Source organism: Grampus griseus, assembly GCF_964374135.1.
Source record: "Grampus griseus genome assembly, chromosome: 9".
NCBI lineage: Eukaryota > Metazoa > Chordata > Mammalia > Artiodactyla > Delphinidae > Grampus > Grampus griseus.
The window spans coordinates 84,775,848-84,796,112 of record NC_139003.1 but is presented as its reverse complement, the minus strand read 5'-3'; the positions used below and the strand labels follow the sequence as shown (position 1 = coordinate 84,796,112).

At 35.1% G+C, this 20,265-nt stretch overlaps 1 protein-coding gene across 2 annotated transcripts in view; it reads left to right on the top strand.

Annotated features, from left to right (window-relative positions):
- PHTF2 (putative homeodomain transcription factor 2) overlaps positions 1–20,265 on the top strand; it is a 112,902-nt gene that overhangs the window by 24,322 nt on the left and 68,315 nt on the right. For both annotated transcript variants that reach the window (XM_082661933.1, XM_082661932.1), the window contains exon 2: positions 6,197–6,276. In XM_082661933.1, the coding sequence (XP_082518059.1) occupies positions 6,232–6,276 (45 nt within the window). In that variant the 5' untranslated portion in view covers positions 6,197–6,231. The remainder of the gene's footprint in view (positions 1–6,196; positions 6,277–20,265) is intronic.

Genomic DNA, 20,265 nt, shown 5'->3' with positions numbered 1-20,265 from the left:
TAACTCTAGTTATTCTCTTAGATTTCACAGTAGTACAACATGTTTTTATAAATACAGATTTACACAGAAGTTACTTGGCTGTAATTTTTCTTCTTAGGTTAGGTGTTATCCTCTAGCCCTTAAATACACAGACTATGTGTTGGTTCCATGAAGGAAAATAAGAATTACAAATATTCCTTTTATGAACTGGTATAATAGAAAGTGTGTACCTCTTAGATCTCATTTTGCATTTGATTTTTCTATCCTAAGGTTGGAAATGACTTTAAACATATAGTTTGTGGTATTTATTCTTCACAACATTTCCATGAAATAAAATCCTTTTCCAGATGAAGAATTTTGTAAGTTTTCAAGAAATTGTAACAATTTATAGGTCATATGATTAGAAAATAGAAACCCTGAAACTAGTAGAAGGTTTCCTTCTGTCCACACCAGGCTCCTCCTACCAGAATTTCACTTTTTTTTTTAACTTCAATATCAGTATGAAAAAATGCCTTTCAATATCAGTATGAAAGGTATGTTTATTACCTTTTTAAGGACAGAATAGCTTTGTTCCTAGTTTCTGAAGTCTAAAAATTGCTTATTTTAGCCTTGGAGGAGGCAACTGAGTTATATATAACTTTAGCATTTAGGAATAGAGGTAGACTAGACTTGGCAGGTTTGACTTTTACTCCTGTTCATTGTACTTTATAGGTCTGCAAATCCTTATATATTGGTTGATTAAGTGACATATCAGCAAATAAACGAGCCATATTAATTAAACTTCACAATGTCTTTGTACCTTTTAGTATTAGGGAAGAGTATGTTTCTATGTTTATATGCATGTCGAGGTAGTGCAGGAGTTTGACGGATAGAATTTTTAATTTCTGGCCTGCCACCTAAAAATTGTCACTCTCCATCTGGCACTACAAGAATGAAGTTGTTAGCCACTGTGGTCGCTGACCTTCAACACACCCTGAAAGGAGTTCAGGGTGGAGTTTGTGGAGATCAGGAATGAGGCACTCTGTGCTCTCGGAAAAACTGGCAGTACAGGCCTTCATATAGTTAGATATTTTCAGAAGATTTTATGAGCCCAGTTTCTTGTACACTTTCATATCTGGAAAAGCACTAAAATCATTCAGGGAGACATCTGCTCCTCGTGACTAGCAGCGGTCTTCTTGTGACTAGTAGCACCCTTCTGCCAAAATGTGTGATTAATTGCATGTATCCCCACCTTTACTAAAATCACATATATACCGACCTCACCCCCTACCTCTTCGGAGCAGTTCCTCAGAGCTTTGTGAAAGGCTAGTCTTCCAGGCTGTAGTCCTCATTTTGCCCCAAATAAAACTTAACTGACCACTCTCATTGTTGTGCTTTTTTCTTTTTTTTTTTTCAGTTGATAGAAAAATTAAATTCATCTGTGATGGTACCAATACTTTGGTTGGCAGCTGTTTAATTTGGTTTGTAAACATTTGTGCTTAATATATACAGAAAGCTATTGGAGAGTTCTGAGGTAGTAAAGACATTGATTGGACTGCTCTCAAAGAACTTATGGATAGTGGTAGGGGCACATATACAGACAAGTATACAGAAGTCTGTACAAAACAACATATTAAGTGTAATGGGAATACAGAACAGGATGAGAAGTATTTAATGGAGGAATTTGGGAGAAACTTATAGAGAAAGTAGAATTTAGGAGGCCGTCTTGAAATCTTCCTTGTTTTGGAAAGAGAAGAACTGTTAATTTTGACACAGAGGTAGAAAAGTGTAGGAAGTGTGGTATGATTGAAACAGATGTATGAGAAGACGGTGAGCAATAATGTTGGGTAAGTAGGGGTTAGTGTGAGACTTTAGAGGGTCTAAATACAATTCTAAGTGCAGTGGGGAGTGACACAAGGTTACTGAATAGCATAATAATGAGATTCCAAATATGTATGACTGATTTAACTAATGTTAATATTTTTGGGTGTGTTAGTAAAGGAATTCACAGGAACTCCTGTACATTATTCGAATTTTTATTTAACCTTTATTGAGTTGTGGAATATTTGACTAGATGGCACTGGTGGAAACTAAGGCCCAGAGAACTCAGTAACTAATTCAAAAGCCCTAGCTCTTAGTGTCAGAACTTGAATCTAGAACCCAGTTCTCCTGATGCTTAGTCATTGCTTTTTCTCTGCTCTCCTTCCTTTTCTGCATATTATAATGTGTTGGGTACTTAGTGAGACACAAAGGAAGAAGGATGCCTCTTTTTTTCCTTAAGAGTGTTTACATATGATTGAATGACATGTGTGGCTATATTGCTTTGCATTTTTATTTAAATACCAGATTTATTAGTACAAATCAGTGCTGGAAGAGACATCCAGCTTCAAGTGTTCCAAATGAACACTTACAGAAAGCTAGCTTCATCTTAGAGGAAGTAGGATTTGAACTGATCTAGAAGGATGGATGAGTGGAGAAAAGGAATGAGAATTACAGCACAAGTGAAGTTTCAGAGGTGTGCATAAATTATTTTCTGAGAGTAGTGAGAGTCATGCTGGAACAGAGAAATTTGTTTTAGAATTATGAGAGAAGTACATTGTAACATTATGTAGTATTCCATAGACTGATTTTTTTTTTCTAACATAGGGAATGGTTAAAAACTTAATTTTTCTTTGCCTATATCTGTGCAAAGAATACTTGTGGGTATTTGATAGTGAGATTCTTTTTTTTTTCTTTTTTTTTTAGAATTTTATTTTATTTATTTTTGGCTGCTTTGGGTGTTCGTTGCTGTGCGTGGGCTTTCTCTAGTTGTGGTGACCGGGGGCTACTCTTCGTTGTGGTGAGCGGGCTTCTCATTGCGGTGGCTTCTCTTGTTGCAGAGCACAGGCTCTAGGCGCGGGCTTCAGTAGTTGTGGCTCGCGGGCTCTAGAGCACAGGCTCAGTAGTTGTGGTGCATGGGCTTAGGTGCTCCACAGCATGTAGGATCTTCCTGGACCAGGGCTCGAACCTGTGTCCCCTTCATTGGCAGGTGGATTCTTAACCACTGCGCCACCAGGCAAGCCCCTGATAGTGAGATTCTATTAAAGCAGACTTAACATACTGTCTCTTCATAGTCATCTTTTCCCTCTATCCTAGTCTTTGGCATTATAAATGCATTTTGTGTAGACCTTGACATAGTAAAGAGTAATTTCAGATGTTTTGACAAGTATGATGACTAAAGCAGCATCGAGAGAATTAGCTCAGAGTAACTGTCTATGGCAATATTTAAATGTTATGCCTATGGTTAGCTCTGTGTTTTCACAATTGGATTATTTTTATATCTTAATATCATCTATCAAATTATTTGATCAAAAAAGATTAAGATCCTCTGTTTAAGGTACCCAATAAGCTTAATATTCTACTTTTTTCTGTAAATTAATTTTAGTGTCAATTTAGCATAAAAAGTATTTATCATGAACTATCATGATAAAAGAGACTATAAACCTGTATTCCTGGACCGTTAGAATTAAAGAAGTTGGAAAAGCTTTAGAAATAATCTTTATTATTCATGAAATCATTTGTTGATTTATTATTTCTTGTTGTTTGTACTCATGTGTCTGTGCTTTGTCAGATGTCTGATTCAGGAATCTGTCTTAGCATGCTGTAAGACCTGTTTTAAAAATAGATATGAGCCACTCCGTGTCACTGAAAGGTTGTTGACACAATGGAAAAACTGTTAAATGAGTTTGTACAGCAGAACTTATCATTACCTGAAGAAAGGTTGTGTTTCTTTTTTTTAAACAAAATTGATTGAAATTTTATGTCCGTAAATCCAAATGAATATAATTAAAATATTTAGAACATTTTATGTACCTAGTGTACTGTTAGAGTTGATTTTCGAAATTTATTTCTTAGTGTAGCTTGGTGTAAACCAAAGTATATAAAAAAAACTTTGAGATTATTTTATTTGAACCAGGTACTGTTTTCCTCACTTCCACTGAAGCTTTTTCTTAAAAAAAAAAAAACAAAAAACTATTTGTATGACCATTTAAATATTCCCCAAATATATTAAATATCTTATATATTTAATAGATTGGGTGAATAAAAAATCCTTTCACATTTTCTATATGAAATGCATATTATTTACACTACTGGGGATTAGAAAGAGGATCTTTATTTTGGTAGATAAGCTGGAATTTTTGTCAGTAAAGATTCGGTGAGATTAAAGGACAGTAAAGTGAAAAATGGATATTTTCATACTTTTTGTAGCTTGCATTTGGTAAGGTGGGGACAGGAGAGGGAGGAGAGTTATAACCAGTTTGGAAAACATAAACTGTAGTCTTCACAGACAATTATAATGAAGGTGTAATGTTGTAATGAATAGTCTGCTGACCGAATCAAGGTAAAAACTTTAGGACAAAATGTGATTTAAGTTAATGAATTACTCCCAAAGGCCTCCAGGACAGAAAAACAAAAAATGGAAGATTTTAAGTCAGTAAGGACAAGCTTCCCCCCAGAACCCTGGTAAGAGAAATAAAGGTAGCCACATCTGACTGAGAAACTTCAGAGGAGGTGAACTTTGAAATCTCTAAATAATCCATGTGTATGGAGTGGAGAATTGACATTGCAGTCTTAGGATAATCAGGTAGCTATTTTTATTTTAACTGTCAACAGAAACTGATTGCACGTTTTTCTTCTCTAACCTGTTTGCCATGTTTAAAAAAGGAAATATAAATATTTCCCAGTTCCTGAATTGGGGAATTTTAAAATATAAAATTAATAAAATAATTATAATTGACCATCTATATTTACTAGACTTTGGTAAGCATTTTATGTATATTGTCTTATTTATTAGTCACAAAAACTCTATAAGGGATAGATAGGTACAGTTACTCCTGTTTTATAAGTGAAAGAAACTAGATCATAGAGGTGAAGTGACTTCTTCAATATTGCATATTAGTTAGTGGAACCATTTGAATTCTCATCTTTTGACTCTATGCTCCTTCTCTTTCCATGATGCCAGGGAATTTATGAGGTTTTCAAAACATGGCTTACTTGAATTTGATCAGTTAAAGATGCAATCAGTATCTTAGGAAAGGTAATAAATAATCTGGTCTCTAACACTGTCAAAAATATATGCAGTCACAACATTGTAAATCAACTATATTTCAATAAAAGTTAAAAAAATACAGGCAGTAAGTAAATTCTGCCTTAAATTTTAGAAGTTGATCTGAATATTTGAACTTGCTGGTGATAATTGTCATTATATTTGAATCCTTATATGCTCCCAAGAATGGAGTATAAAACCTCTGGTATTTTGTTTACTCTGGGCAAACTCTGTAGTGTTAGCATCTCGCCGGTTGCAGATCTGCATGTGCTAGGATTGGCTGAGCAGGGTGCTCTACTTTCAGAATTTTCTTGAGATCCTGTTTGGCCTTGGATGATCCTAATTTTTAATGAGTTCTGCAATGAATTGTGCGTTTGAACCTGTTTAAGCTCATCCTTAACACCTGCCAGAGATAGCTCCATGCTGGTGTAGAATTAAGACTAGAAAAGTATTCCAGAGGTAACTGGAATCAGTCTGAAATTAATTTTCTCTAGGAGTAAGTAACCATTAAGTTTAGTATCCAGAAAGATGCTTATGAAGTAGTCTGTGGTAAATTTCTGAAGGTTAGCAAACTGTGATATCTGAGAAGTCCTTAATAGTAGCTATTCCTGTGTAATTAACTCTAATATTAGCTTAGTATTTAACGTAAATTAATTAGGTTTCTCTAGCTATTTGCTTTTAGTTCAACTTTGTGTTTACTGAGCATCAGGGAAAATTAAATATGATTATAAATTTTGGAATCTCTATCAAGCCATCCTTTAGCAACTGTAATTGATGCTAGTTCCTAGATAGAAGCTGAAGCAAAACTGATCTGTTACTGAGTGAATGGATTGATTATAAATGAAAAATTTCCAGTATAACCTGGAAAATTCTGAAATTTATTTAAAAGACTTATTTTTTAAAAAACAATTCAACTATTTTGTAAGAAAATTTAAGTGTTATATTCATGTAGAAAGATCCTTTTCTTATGGCAACTGATTTTTGTTCACTTAAGGGAACCTGTTGCTAAAATAGTAATGAGGAAGGGTGTAATATAAGTATAGTCATACACCCCTGCTGTGCAAGTAACCAGAGTGCTATGTATACATGTTGTTTAGTCTCCTTTTAGAAGGTGGAAGTCAAGTCCTTTGTATGTTTTTCTCTCTTGCACAGCCTAAAATGACGAATGTGTGATCTCAGTGGAATAAATGGCGTCCAAAGTCACAGATGCTATAGTGTGGTATCAAAAGAAGGTAAGTTGATAGTCAAAGCTTTTAACCTTTTAAATGTTTTTGTTCTAAAAACGCATGCTTTTTTTTAATACGATGGTTTTATGTCAAGTATTACTGAAAATAAGAAAGGTGGTGCTTAGAAATATTTTTCTCTACTTTTTACTCCACATTATCAAAGTAGCTAGATTAATTATTTTCAGTTAAAATATAAACCAAATTTCCAGGATTATGAATACAGTTAGCATTTTATGAAAGCATTAAATTTTTTCTTGCATTTCTTTTGAAGAAAGCTAGGTTAACAGAGCAGTTATAATTTTATAACAAGGGAAACTATAGTTTAAGTCTATTTCTTGTAAGTCATAATTCAACAGCTGAATCTTTTCAGTAGAATAAACCTTTGGAGACTGTATTTTCCAAACTGAAATATTAAATGTTTATTTTGATGTTGTAGGAATAGTCGTCATAACTACTTAACTAGCTGTGTCATCCTACGTTTCAAAATAAGCTTTACCAGTGTAATGTTTTCTTTATAAAGTACAAATTCTGATGCCTTTTTTGAAGATACAGTAAGCTGTTTATTCCTGAAGAGTGTTGTTTACACTCTTTAAAATGTATTGTTGTTTTATGTGGTATCTTAGACTTTTTAGCTTATATAGTGAATTATGTTTGTTTTCACATTTTAAAGCGTTTTTGATGCCTTATTCATTAGGTTCCTATTAACAAAGATAATTATATATTTAAAGGTTTTCCTATGTATGGGAAAATCAGACAATTTTAAAATTTAGTTAAATTGTAAATAAATGGTAAATTAGCACACTTTAAAGATTAGACATACCTAAGAATATAGTCTGTCTTTGGATGTGTCATTTCTTTTCTGGATAGAACATACCACAGATATACCATATCACATTTTTCTCGTAAAGTAATGAATTGGAAGTATTGATGTTGATCATACTATTAATTCAATCTTTTATGTTTTTATATTAGTGTCATCTTTACTTTTAAATTTCCAGTCAACTTAAAAGAAAGCTGAATTAAAGAAAACTATTTTTTTTCCTACATAGATCTTTGAAAGCTTTTCTCTTAATTTCTACTTATTAGTAAAAATTAGTAGTAAGTTAGTAATATTTAGTAATATTTATTAAACATTTTATCTATCGGACTTTTTAGGTTTAAAAATTTCAAACTTTACTGAAGATCATTTGTAGGATGTGTTAGATTAATTGACCTTTCTTGAGATCGGAGAGTTTCAAATATTATACTCACATTCAGTTTTAGCACAGTAACAGCCTTCTTATCTGAGGGTCGTCTATCTAGCAGCTTTGGATATGTGCAACCAAAAAATTCTCCAGAGCAACCCTAACAGATAAAACAAATTATATCTAGCAAATATAATCACATATTATGTTAGAGAGTCACCAGAACCATTAACCAGATTTGATTTGCTTTATTGTTTTCTTTTGATTTTAAATTTAATTTTCTTGAAGAATACGTGTGAATACTTTGAAAGATTTGGTATTTCAAGACTTTTTGAAAACAAAAATAACAGCCCCTATTGGTACCCTTTCCTGTCCTTATCCAACCTCTGAGTTCTGCTCCCTGGAGGCAGTTGGTGTTTCAAAGTTCTGCTACTCATCATCCTGGTAGGGAGTAGGGGAGGGTGGGTTGCAAATATAGGGTGTGAAGTTGGGGTTTTCATAATTACTTTTCGGGGAATACTGACATTTGTGGGTAGGAATCGGATACAAAATATCATGCAATATTCTAAATTAGAGTTGGCAAACTTTTTCTGTAAAGGATCAGGTGGTAAGTGTTTTAGGCTTTGAGGGCCATAGGTCTCTGTGGAAACTATTCAACTCTGCTGTTACAGGACAAAAGCAGCCATAGACAACGTGTAAATGAATGAAATGAATGGCATGACTGTGTTTCAATAAAACTTAATTTACAGAAACCAGCAATACGTTAGATTTGGTCCACAGGCCTTAGTTTGCATACCTGTGCTCTAAGATAGCCTCATAGAGCTATCTTAGGGCACCAAAAAGAACTGCCCTGCTGAAAATGGAATAATGCCCTGTTGAATAACACTGTTTAGTTTTTTTTATGGTATTTACTTTTTTTTTATACATACCTACTTTGCCCAAGTTATAAAGGTGCAAAAGAAATTAAGTCATACAACCAAAATCAGTGACCAGATACCCATATTTATACCATAACTTCCTCTCTGTTTTCCCTGCTAGTTCCATGCTAAAACGCCATGAGGGAACAAGAGGGAGAAAGAACTATGGAAAGTCTGGGTCTCTGAGGCAGCCTTCAAATTTAAGATTATTACCTCTGCCACAAAGCAATTAATTGTCACTAAATAGTTATACAGTTTAGCAATCTGAGTGGTAACTGTTATTTAGAATCTACTCAGTTGTCTCCAGAAAGTAATGGGCAAGGGGCCCACATTATAGATGTTTTTTGTTGATTTTTGACTGTATGATAAGGATTTAGCTTTTTTATGATTTCTTTCCAATCCCCCTACTGCATTCTCCCAGTGACTAAAATTTTGGTTAAATCAGTATTCAAGGCTTATGTTTGTGTGTGCAGTATTTAGAGCAACATCATGTAGTATCTGTGATAATATTTCCTGTCTGTGCAACAGTTTTTATGTTTTGCTTTGTTTTTCTAGTTCTTGAAAGTCTCTGACAGAACTGAACAACTTTTGTTGTAGTCAGTCACATTCAGGTATTCTACCAATTTCTTTTTTTTCCTTTCTTGGGAATGACCCTCCTAGAACTCTGTGACCTCCTGCTCCATTCTTGGATGGATTGTTCTCAAGTCATGCCTCTCATCTGCCATCTTGGTATTTCCTTTTCTCATCAGCCTGAGAGTTCCTTTTACTGCTCTTTGGTCATATAGATTTGTGTTCCTCTTAAATATAGGCTTATAAAAAAAAAAATCCTTTTCTTGCAGGAGGGACCCCTTCCAGGGCCTGAGAGGGGGCTCTTGTCCAACACTCGTAAATGAATTGTCTGAGGGGACACATGTGCTGACAAAGCAAGAGACTTTATTAGGAAGGGGCACCCGGGTGGAGAGCAGGAGGGTAAGGGAACCCAGGAGGACTGCTCTGCCACGTGGATTGCAGTCTCAGGTTTTATGGTGATGGGATTAGTTTCCGGGTTGTCTCTGGCCAATCATTCTGACTCAGGACCCTTCCTGGTGGCGCACGCATCACTCAGCCAAGATGGATTCCAGTGAGGAGGATTCTGGGAGGTTGGTAGGACATATGGACTGGCGTCTCCTATTGACCTTTCCCAAATTCTTCCAGTTGGTGGTGGCTTGTTAGTTCCGTGTTCCTTACCGGGACCTCCTGTTATAAAACAACTCATGCAGATGGTTATTGTGGTGCCTGGCCAGGGTGGGTGGTTTCAGTCAGTGTTTCCCCTAACAGTTATATAACATTTATTATGTACCAGGCATTTTCTAGATGCTTTACATATATTAACTAATTTAACATAGGTAAATGAATGAAATGAGACAGAGCGTCTGTTTCCTGTCTCTGGACATTAGTGGGTGAAGCTCTGTTGCCTGAAGCTGTTGTAATGAACTTGCTCCCCAGAAGGGAGCTTGACAGCTGGCCAAGTCTGGCAGAGTTGAAAGATGGAAAGGTCCTGAATTTTTCAGGACTTTTTGAGCCATGGAATTAATTAACTCTGGAATTGTCTTATCTTGGGAGTTCTTACTGTATGAGATAATAAATCCCCTTATTTTTTCAGTCACTTGAAGTTTAATTTTATTTCCTTGCAGCTGAAGGCATGCTAAGTGATAACCAAGAAATGCTTTCTGATGGTATGTGGTTTCCTGTATAGTGCTCTTTTGCCTCTGAATGCTTATAGTAGTAGATGTAAAATTAAGATCTACCAAATAGAAGTACTGAGCCTCAGACAAATGGGTTTATCACAGTTTCTCTTTTAAGCTTTTTTTTTCCTTGAACCATATTCTCATAGGTACCATTAAATCTTTAATGTAATTTTAGACTACTGTGCCTTATAGTATGATATGGTTGAAAGAGCACTTGTATTCGATTTTGTGACATTTATCAGCTTGTAATATTGAATGTGTTACTCAATCTCTCTGAGCCTCAGTTCCTTCTTTTGTAATCTGAGGATGGTAGTGCTTCCTCTCTGTGCCTCACAGGGTTATGAAGGAGTGAATCAACTTTAAATATAGTTTTTAAAAAGGTTTTTAAATTGGTTTATGAATTGTTGAATAAATATGAAGTATCACTCTTAAAAATAATACTAGTAATGCATCTTACGACTTGGAATATAGTAGATGAGACATTGGAGTGGTGGTCAGTACTCCGCAGTTTCTTTAATGACCAACAGGAGTATGTGCTGCACATACTTCTTCCATCTGACCAAAGAGGTGGGTATGTGACTAAGACCAGACCAGAAATGGTACCTCATTCCCTTGGACACAGTGATGGGTCCAGTTAAATCTGATGACCCAAACTGTCCTTCTATAGTTTTTTGTTTCTGTTTTGTTTTGTTTTGTTTTTAATTAGAGCTGCTGGAAAAGACTCTTTTGCTTCTTTCATTTAGGAACTTTCATTTAGAAGGATGAAAGTCTAAGCATGTTACCACAACATGGAAAAAGTTTTAGAAGAAGAGAATGAGAGAGCACAGAGGGTCGTCAGGAATAGGGAAAAAGCAGACAGCCACAGGCCAGCAGGTGCTCTTGCCCCTGGATTCATTCCACCCTGACATTAGCTTCACCCCTGACCTTTGAGTTGTTTAGCCAATAAATTTCCCTTTTTAAAAAAAAAAAGAAATATTTATTTATTTTTGGCTGCATTGGGTCTTCGTTGCTGCGTGTGGGCTTTCTCTAGTTGTGGCGAACAGGGGCTACTCTTCATTGTGGTGCATGGGCTTCTCATTGCGGTGGTTTCTCTTGGCACAGGGGCTTCAGTAGTTGTGGCTTGCGGGCTCTAGAGCGCAGGCTCAGTAGTTGTGGCTCGCGGGCTCTAGAGCACAGGCTGAGGAGCTGTGGCACATGGGCTTAGTTGCTCCGTGGCATGTGGGATCTTTGCGGACCAGGGCTCGAACCCGTGTCCCCTGAATTGGCAGGCGGATTCTTAACCAGTGTGTCACCAGGGAAGTCCTTAAATTTCCCCTTCTTGTTGCAGATAGTTTGAATTGGACTTTTACTTGTAAAAGAGAGTCCCGACTAATGCATAGAGAATATATGTTTTATTGTGGTATATAATATATACACAAAACCACACAGATTATTATTTATTATATGTAATATATTTACGTATTTACACATATATTTACAAACTGAACAACTGCTTGTGTTCAGAACTGTTTGTATCCTGTTTATAAAATAGGACTCAGATCGAGAAACAGAATGTTACCGGCTTTACAAAACCTTCAGGCTCCCTTTTAGTCACAGCCTGACCCCTTTGAGAGTGACCACTGTAGGAGACAGTATATCTTCATGGTAACAAGAACATAGGTTTTGGGGTTGGAAAGCAGAGATTTGAATCCTTGTTCTTGAAAGCCTGTATAATTCTGGACAGATTGTGTTTCTGAATTTCACTTTCTTCATATATATAAACACTGACTTTTATATTTAAAATGATGATGATATATGCAAAGTGTTAGCAAAGTGCTCTACACAGGGTAAGCCTTCAATAAATGAGAGTTATTTCTATTATTGTTATCTCATATTCATACACTTATCAGAGGAATTGTTCCCCAGACTTATCAGAGTGCTTTATTTCATGGATTCTAAAAATTCTCATGAGGCTAAAAAGATTCTTACTTGTAAAGGAGAAACCTAAAATGTCAGTCTTCTAATACCCATCCAATATTAGAACAGTAAGTATTTAGTTGATGTTTGTCTAACACTTGTACAGCAGAGATATGATTAAGTGTAATTTATAAGCCTTAACTTTCTTTGCTTCAATCAATGCACATGTTTTCCACCATTTCCTTTTCAATGTCACTTACTTGCCAAAAATAAGTCTTTTCCTAGCGTAAATACATTGGTTAGTTTAGTTACTGAAATATGTACCTTTTCACCTAAGATTTTTCTCCTGCATTTTGGTCATGAAGTTCTTAAAATTTTCCACCCTCACCCTCTCTCCAGTTTGGGTATTTCTAAAATAAATAATTTGAGTTTGAATTTTATTTACAAGGAAGAAAGAAACTATGCTATGCAGTAGTCAAGATGGTTTGACTTTAGAGATCATCTAGTTCCTGTTAAACATTTTGCTTTACAATTGAGAAACCTGATGCCTGTAGATCTAATAACTTGATCAAAGTCATGAATTAATGATAAAACCAAAACTCAGATCTGCTGACTTTCAGGCCACTCTTTTCTCCTGTACTAAAGTTGCTTTGAAAAACACACTGAAGAAACTTTTATAAAATTCATTTGTTTAATTTGAAAGATTTTTTTTGACTGTTTAAAAGAGCTCTTCATTTAATCTGTAGATAAACCTTAATGAAGAATGTTTATGTTCCCATATTCGTCTTTCAGCTTCTGGAACTAGGTGCAGAACTTTCCGACAGCCTCAGTTGTCTCATCAGTATAAGAATATATATAGTACTAGTATGTACAGTATAAGATTGCAGATGCTTTCCAAAGCGCTTACCAAAGATTAGTACTTTAGCACAGTCTAAAGTACTATCTGGATAAATGGTTCATTTCTTCCTCTGCACAGTTTTTCCTAATTCTGCATAGTGAAGATGAACAGTATAACTTCTGTAGGCATACCTGTAGTCACTCTCAGTAGCAATTTTGGCTACCTGGATTCTTGCAATTACAGCAAACCTTTTCTTGCCCAATGATGATAGTGGTCCAGGTCCCTCAGATTCTAATTCTGGGGAATCTGGACTGAGCACCCAGGAGCAAGTTATCTTAACTTTTTCTCCATATTAATTTTACCTTATATAGGTAAGTGGAAGGAAGCTAAACAGTTTAATGTGTTTGATTTTGAATAACTTAGATGTTTTATGATTTCATTTTTTATTTCACATGATTGAATGAGCAGCAATAATATGTTAGGTATTTTCTAAAATACAAATGTAACCAAGATATGTTAATACTCTTGGCATTAATTTAAATTGCTTTAAAAATATGATACAGCTTTTCATGCTATTTATAGTAAACTGTTAGAAATATGTAAACAAGGAAGGTACCGTAGTCTTGATTCCTAATATGTATGCATCATTTAGTTGGGGTTATGTTTTAGAATAATAAACCAGAGTATATCTTATGATAAATATTAAAAGAATGCAATTAAGGCATATACCTTCCTTCCTTGTCTCGTGCTGCGTTATTAAGGAAAGGGAAGCATTAGGTAATTCATCAAAATGACATAATAGCTAACATTTTGAGCTCTTATATGTCTGTTACTGTTGTTAGCTCAATATGTATTAGCACACTTAATCTTTACGGTTACCCTGTGGTTACTAATAATATTACCTATTTTAGATATTTTTAGAGCTGAGTAGATTGTACTTCAGGAAGAGTTTTGTATATTCTCATTTCCTTTTTTTGTGTGTTGAGAAATCAATATTTTATTTATTTATTTATTTTTTATTGGTGTATAGTTGCTTTACAGTGTAGTGTTAGTTTCTGCTGTACATCAAAGTGAATCAGTTATATGTATATATATATCCCCTCTTTTTTAGATTTCCTTCCCATTTAGGTCACCACAGAGCACTGAGTAGAGTTCCCTGTGCTATACAGTAGGTTCTCTTTAGTTATCTGTTTTACACATAGTAGTGTACATATGCCAATCCCAGTCTCCCAATTCATTCCTCCCCTTCCCCCCTTGGTATCCATAAGTTTGTTCTCTACATCTGTGTCTCTTTTTCTGCTTTGCAAATAAGTTCATCTGTACGATTTTTCTAGATTCCACATATAAGCGATATTATATGATATTTGTTTTTCTCTTTCTGACTTCACTCTGTATGACAGTCTCTGGGTCTATCCACGTCTCTGCAAATGGCACTATTTCGTTCCTTTTTATAGCCGAGTAATATTCCGTTGTATATATGTACCACATCTTCTTTATCCATTCCTCTGTTGATGGACATTTAGGTTGCTTCCGGTCCTGGCTGTTGTAAATAGTGCTGCAATGAACATTGGGGTGCATGTGTCTTTTTGAATTATGGTTTTCTCCAGGTATATGCCCAGGTCTGGGATTGCTGGGTCATATGGTAGTTCTATTTTTAGTTTTTTGAGGAGCCTCCATACTGTTTTTCATAGTGGCTGTATCAATTTACATTCCCACCAACAGTGTAGGAGGAAATCCTCTCCAGCATTCATGTTTTGTAGGCTTTTTGACGATGGCCATTCTGACCAGTGTGAGGTGATACTTCATTGTTGTTTTGATCTCCACTTCTCTAATAATTAGTGATGTTGAGCATCTTTTCATGTCCCTCTTGGCCATCTGTATGTCTTCTTTGGAGAAGTGTCTTCCACCCAGTTTTTGATTGAGTTGTTTGGTTTTTTTTGATACTGAGCTGCATGAGGTGTTTGTATATTTTGGAGATTAATCCCTTGTCCTTTGCTTCATTTGCAAATATTTTCTCCCATTTTGAGGGTTGTCTTTTCATCTTGCTTACGGTTTCCTTTGCTGTGCAAAAGCTTTTAAGTTAATTAGGTCTCATTTGTTTATTTTTGTTTTTATTTTCATTACTCTAGGAGGTGGGTCAAAAAAGGTCTTGCTGCGATTTATGTCAAAGAGTGTTCTGCTTATGTTTTCCTCTAAGAATTTTATAGAGTTTGGCCTTCTATTTAGGTCTCTAATCCATTTTGAGTTTATTTTTGTGTGTGGTGTTAGGGAGTGTTCTAATTTCATTCTTTTACATGTAGCTGTCTAGATTTCCCAGCACCACTTAAGAGACTGTCTTCTCCATTGTATATTCTTGCCTCCTTTGTCACAGATCAGCTGACCATAGGTGCTTGGGCTCATTTGCTTTCTTAATAGGCCTGACAGCTTCCCAGCTGGCAAGGCAGCCATGGAGAGTCAGTAGAGGCAGAAGTATCTGACAATGATTAGGGGCTAAATGCCACCCTTCCCAGGTACTTCTTAGTGATCAGAGCCAAGGCAAAATAATATAGGGTGGTTTTTGTGTAAGGATGTGAATTAAATTACTGATGGGTAAGGCCTCATTTGTCGAGCCAGTCCATCTGGTTTTGAATTGCTATATTCTGCTACTTACTGTTAAAATTTGTACAACCTAAATTTTTGTAACTATAAAATAGGGATAGCAATAATATCTACTTCATAGAATTGTGAGGATTTATTAAGTTAGTACATGGAAAGTGTGTCTGGCATTTGATAAATAATATCAAATGCTATTTCTTGTTATTATTATTAACAGCATTAACTGCCTCAACTGGCACTTAATATCTTTTAGTAACCAGGGGTGGGGCCTTCCATCCATGTTAGGGTCCCAGTCAGTTCATGCTACAGTGTAGGTGTTATTTTAAAGACAGATACCTCTTATGGACATCTTGTGTGATGTAAAAGGTTTTTTTCAATGAATATGACCCAATGCCAACACTTTTTTCACTTTTACTTTCAAGTTTCCCATAATTTTCATACGTGTATTATTTTTCAAACAATACTCCTGATACTGATGTTATTATTACATGATTTCCTGAGTGGAAGGATTGGGGGAGAGATTTCTAGAAAATGGGAAATTTAATAATTTCAAACAAGTTACATATACATATTTTCAGAGGAATCCTAAAATTCCAAATAATATAAATTTAGCAGTTATTTGTACAGCATAGACAATTTCTTTATATTAACATTTTCTTAGTTGCAGTGAACTATAATTTTCACTACATAATGTTTTGATATCTCAAATCCTTTGGGAAGTAAATCCTATAAATATTCAAGTTAATATTAGGGCAATATTAAAATTAATAATCTAGAATATACACACACACACACACACAAAGCAGAAGCAGTCTTCTAGGTACAGGGATGGAAAGCCTGCTAGGAGTCAAAACTTAATGGAAAATTCTTTTCATTCCAAATTCTGACTATGTATATATATTTTTTCCTTTAAATGCTTGTCATGTTATTTTATTTAAAGAAATTTTACAAAAACATAGCTATTCCGTTTTTACAAAAGAGCTTTATTGACATGTAACTTAAAAGTGATAAAATTCACTTGTTTTAAGTGTACAATTCAATAATTCTTACTAAATTTATGGTAGTATACAACCATCACCACAGTCTGATTTCAGAAGATTTCTATCAAAAGAAATGTATTGCTCATTTGTAGTCACTCCTCCTTCCCATCCCCACCACCACGAAGCCACTGATCTACTTTTTGTATCTTATAGATTTGCCTTTTCTGCCATTAGTGTCTTTTGTGTCTGACTTCTTTACTTAACGTGCTGTTTCTGAGTTTCACTCCTGTTGTAGCATGTGTGAGTACTCCATTCCTTTTTATTGCTGAGTAGAATCCCATTGTATAGGTGTACCAGATTTTGTTTATTCACAGTTGATGGACATTTGGATTGTTTCCACTTTTTGACTATTATGAATGGTGCAGGTATAAAGATTCATGTACATATCTTCGTATGGACATACATTTTCATTTATCTTGGGATAATAACTAGGAGTGGAATTACCAGGTCATAACTGCCAAACTTTTCCAAAGTGACTGCTTCATTTTACATTCCCACAAGCATTATATGAGGATTTTAGTTTCTCCACATCCTTGCCCAAACCTGTTACTGTCTGTCTTTTTTTTTTTTTTTTTTTTTTTTTGGCCGTGCCGTGCGGCATGTGGGATCTTAATTCCCTGAATGGGATCGAACCTGTGCTCCCAGCAGTGGGAGCGTGGAGTTTTATCCACTGGACCTCCAGGGAAGTCCCATGTCTTTTTTAATTATAGACATTTTAGTGGTTGTGAAGTGCCATCTCTTGGTGGTTTAATTTACATAGTCATTTCTTTTAATTGATTATTTTGGTATTATAATTTTAATCTACAGTTTGATACAGTAAAACATCTATGGAATTATCCTATTCATGTGTTCCTTTGGTTTTACTAGACTGATGAAACCCTGTTCAGGGAATTTACAAGGTTGGCAGAACCTTTAAACCTAAAACAAGTTGTGTTTAGGGGGTAAATCATGCCCCATACCTCTTATAAAGTAGTAAAGTAGTTAAACAGTTCAGTTGAGAAGATATTTTAAATATATACATTTATGTTTCTTTTTTTTTCTTTTCCTCACGCTACGTGAAGTGTGTTGGTGTGGGATCTTTTCTCTTCCAGGTTTGCGTTAAGACTTACATGCAAAGAAAGCAATAAAATTGGACTTTTAAAAAGTACAATCATGAATACAAAGGAAAAGTGATAGCTATTCTTGGGAATGTGATTGATTAGAAACAAATCTTGGGACTTCCCTGGTGGTCCAGTGGGTAAGACTCCACGCTCCCAGTGCAGGGGGCCCGGGTTTGATCCCTGGTCGGGGAACTAGATCCTGTGTGCATGCCGCAACTAAGAGCCCGCATGCCACAACTAAGAAGTCCATATTCCGCAACTAAGATTCCACATGTCACAACTGGGACCCGGCGGGGCCAAAATAAATAAATTGATAATAATAAATATGTAAGTGGAATGAATGAATAAATAAATATTAGAAAACCCAGATCTTGGCAAGTCAAAGAATGGATATATCTGAAATAGGTGGTATGTTTACTTAATTCTTATCTAAACAAGTAATTTGAAATGGGTTTTGCTACTAAGAGATAGTAGTTTCCACAGATTGCTATTATTTTGAGAAAAGAAAATCAAGATTTATCTTGGAAGGTAGCACTGTGTAATGGAACGCCAGCCTATGGGTATCTGTATCTGTAAATGAGATCCAAACTCTGTATCTTAAAAGCTGTCTGACATGGGCAAGTTATTTCAACCTCTGTGAGACTCAATTGCTTCATCTTCAAAATGGGGGTAAAAATGTTGACTTAAAAAATTTTTTTTTATTGAAGTATAGTTGATTTACAATGTTGTGTGAATTTCTGTTGTACAGTGAAGTGATTCAGTTATATATATATTCTTTTTATATTCTTTTCCATTATGGTTTATCACAGGATATTGAACATAGTTTCCTGTGATATACAGTAGGTCCTTGTTGCTTATCCATTTTAAATGTCATAGTTTGCATCTACTAACCCCAAACTCCCAGTCCATCCCTCCCTCATCCCCCCTCCCCATTGGTAACCATAAGTCTGAATGTTTTTTGAGAAAGTTCTCACACAGAGTCTGAGAGTTTTAAAAATAAACATTCCCTTTCACTTTGACACAATTTTAATTTGTACCACATACAGATATTCTTGAGTCTTAATAACTTGAAAATCAACCAGGAGAAAAAAACAAAAAGCAGGGCCCTTGTGGTCAGACATGCTATGTTTGAGTCTGGTTCTTTGATTTGCTGTCTTATGACTTTGGGCAAATTATTGAACTTTTCTATGTCTGTTTAATTTTCTTTAAAAAATGAGGATTAAATGATATTGTATAAGTAAAATGATTGGCCCAAGCCTTCCTGTTTCATGGTTGTTGAACTAGTTGAATAATAATAGCAGGTGACATTCATTGAATGCTTACTATGTGCTACATACTGTCCTAAGTATGTTACCTGCATTTAATTATCACAACAACCTTATGAAATAGGCATTACTGCCATTATCCTGAATTTGTAACTGAGGAAACTAAGATTCAAAGAAGTCTAGTGGTTTCCCCACAGTCACATAGAGAATGCGTGATGGAGCCAGAATTTAAACCCAGTTGGAATAGGCTACAGAATCTGCACTCCCTTAACAGAGTGATTCTGCTCCTAACGTGATATCCAAATCTGGCCTATTTCTTCTGCCACTTTTCTTTCCCTTTGCTGTGGGCTCTCAGGTGGTTGTGGGTGGTGGCATTAAATATGTCCGGTGTGTCTTGTCTCCTGCTTGGACTGTAATCCATGACAGAGCAACAACTGCTCAATAAGTGGAGCAGCAGTTACGCAGTTACTGTTTATTCATACAACTCTCATTTTAGCTTAAATGTATTTGCTTAGTCTATTGGAAGTCTTGTACGTATCCTGACTAGCTTGGTTTTGGTCATTGTTATTTAAGTAAGTTAATTTTTATAAATGCGTGTTTGGCTAGGAGAATTATGATCTGTGTTGTTGCTGAATGCCTTGTCTTGGACGAGGTGAGAAGATGAAGTTTTTTTTGGGGGGAGGAAGTTTTTTTCCTTAAGCTTGATGTATAAAATATGTGCAGCACTGTTAGTGGTAAAGTGAAGACAAAGTAGAATTTATATTTGGCCTTTCACTGTATTTTGATGATTTAGAAGCTAAAGAAATTAGTCCTTATTTTTTTTAAATTAAGCTGTTTAAGTAATGAGTAGTTTTTAAAAAGTATTTTAAATAGTTTAATAATTTCTTTAAACTATTTAATAATTTCCATTCTAATTGTTGAAATAACATTTATTGAAAAATTCTAATAATTATTAATTGCGTAATGTTAAATTTTATAGTTTTGGCTGTAAAAGCTTTAACACCTGGGAATTAATGTTATAGGATTGTTAAATAGAACTCTAGTATTCACCCTGAGTAATGTGTTTTTGACCCTCTGATTGATAAAGTAAGGCATATTTGAATTATTTTCCTATGATTAATAATAGCAACTAATAATCTTTTTTTCCTCAGTAGCAGGATCTTCTCACAATTCATGATGCAAGGTTAGGTTAAGTAGAAAAGTAGCAGTTAAATTATCTTTGCCAAGATGACTTCTTGGGGAAAGTTTTTAATTGGACAGTACCTTGATTAATAAATTCACTGAGAACACACTGCCATATACTAGCAAGTTGGAAAATAAACAATCTTCATAAATTATGCAGAGTGGTGTTGGTTTGCATTAACAGCAATGTTCTCGTTAAAGTTAGACCAGGAAAAAACACCACTGTGTTCTGCTTCTACTTTTCACTACAC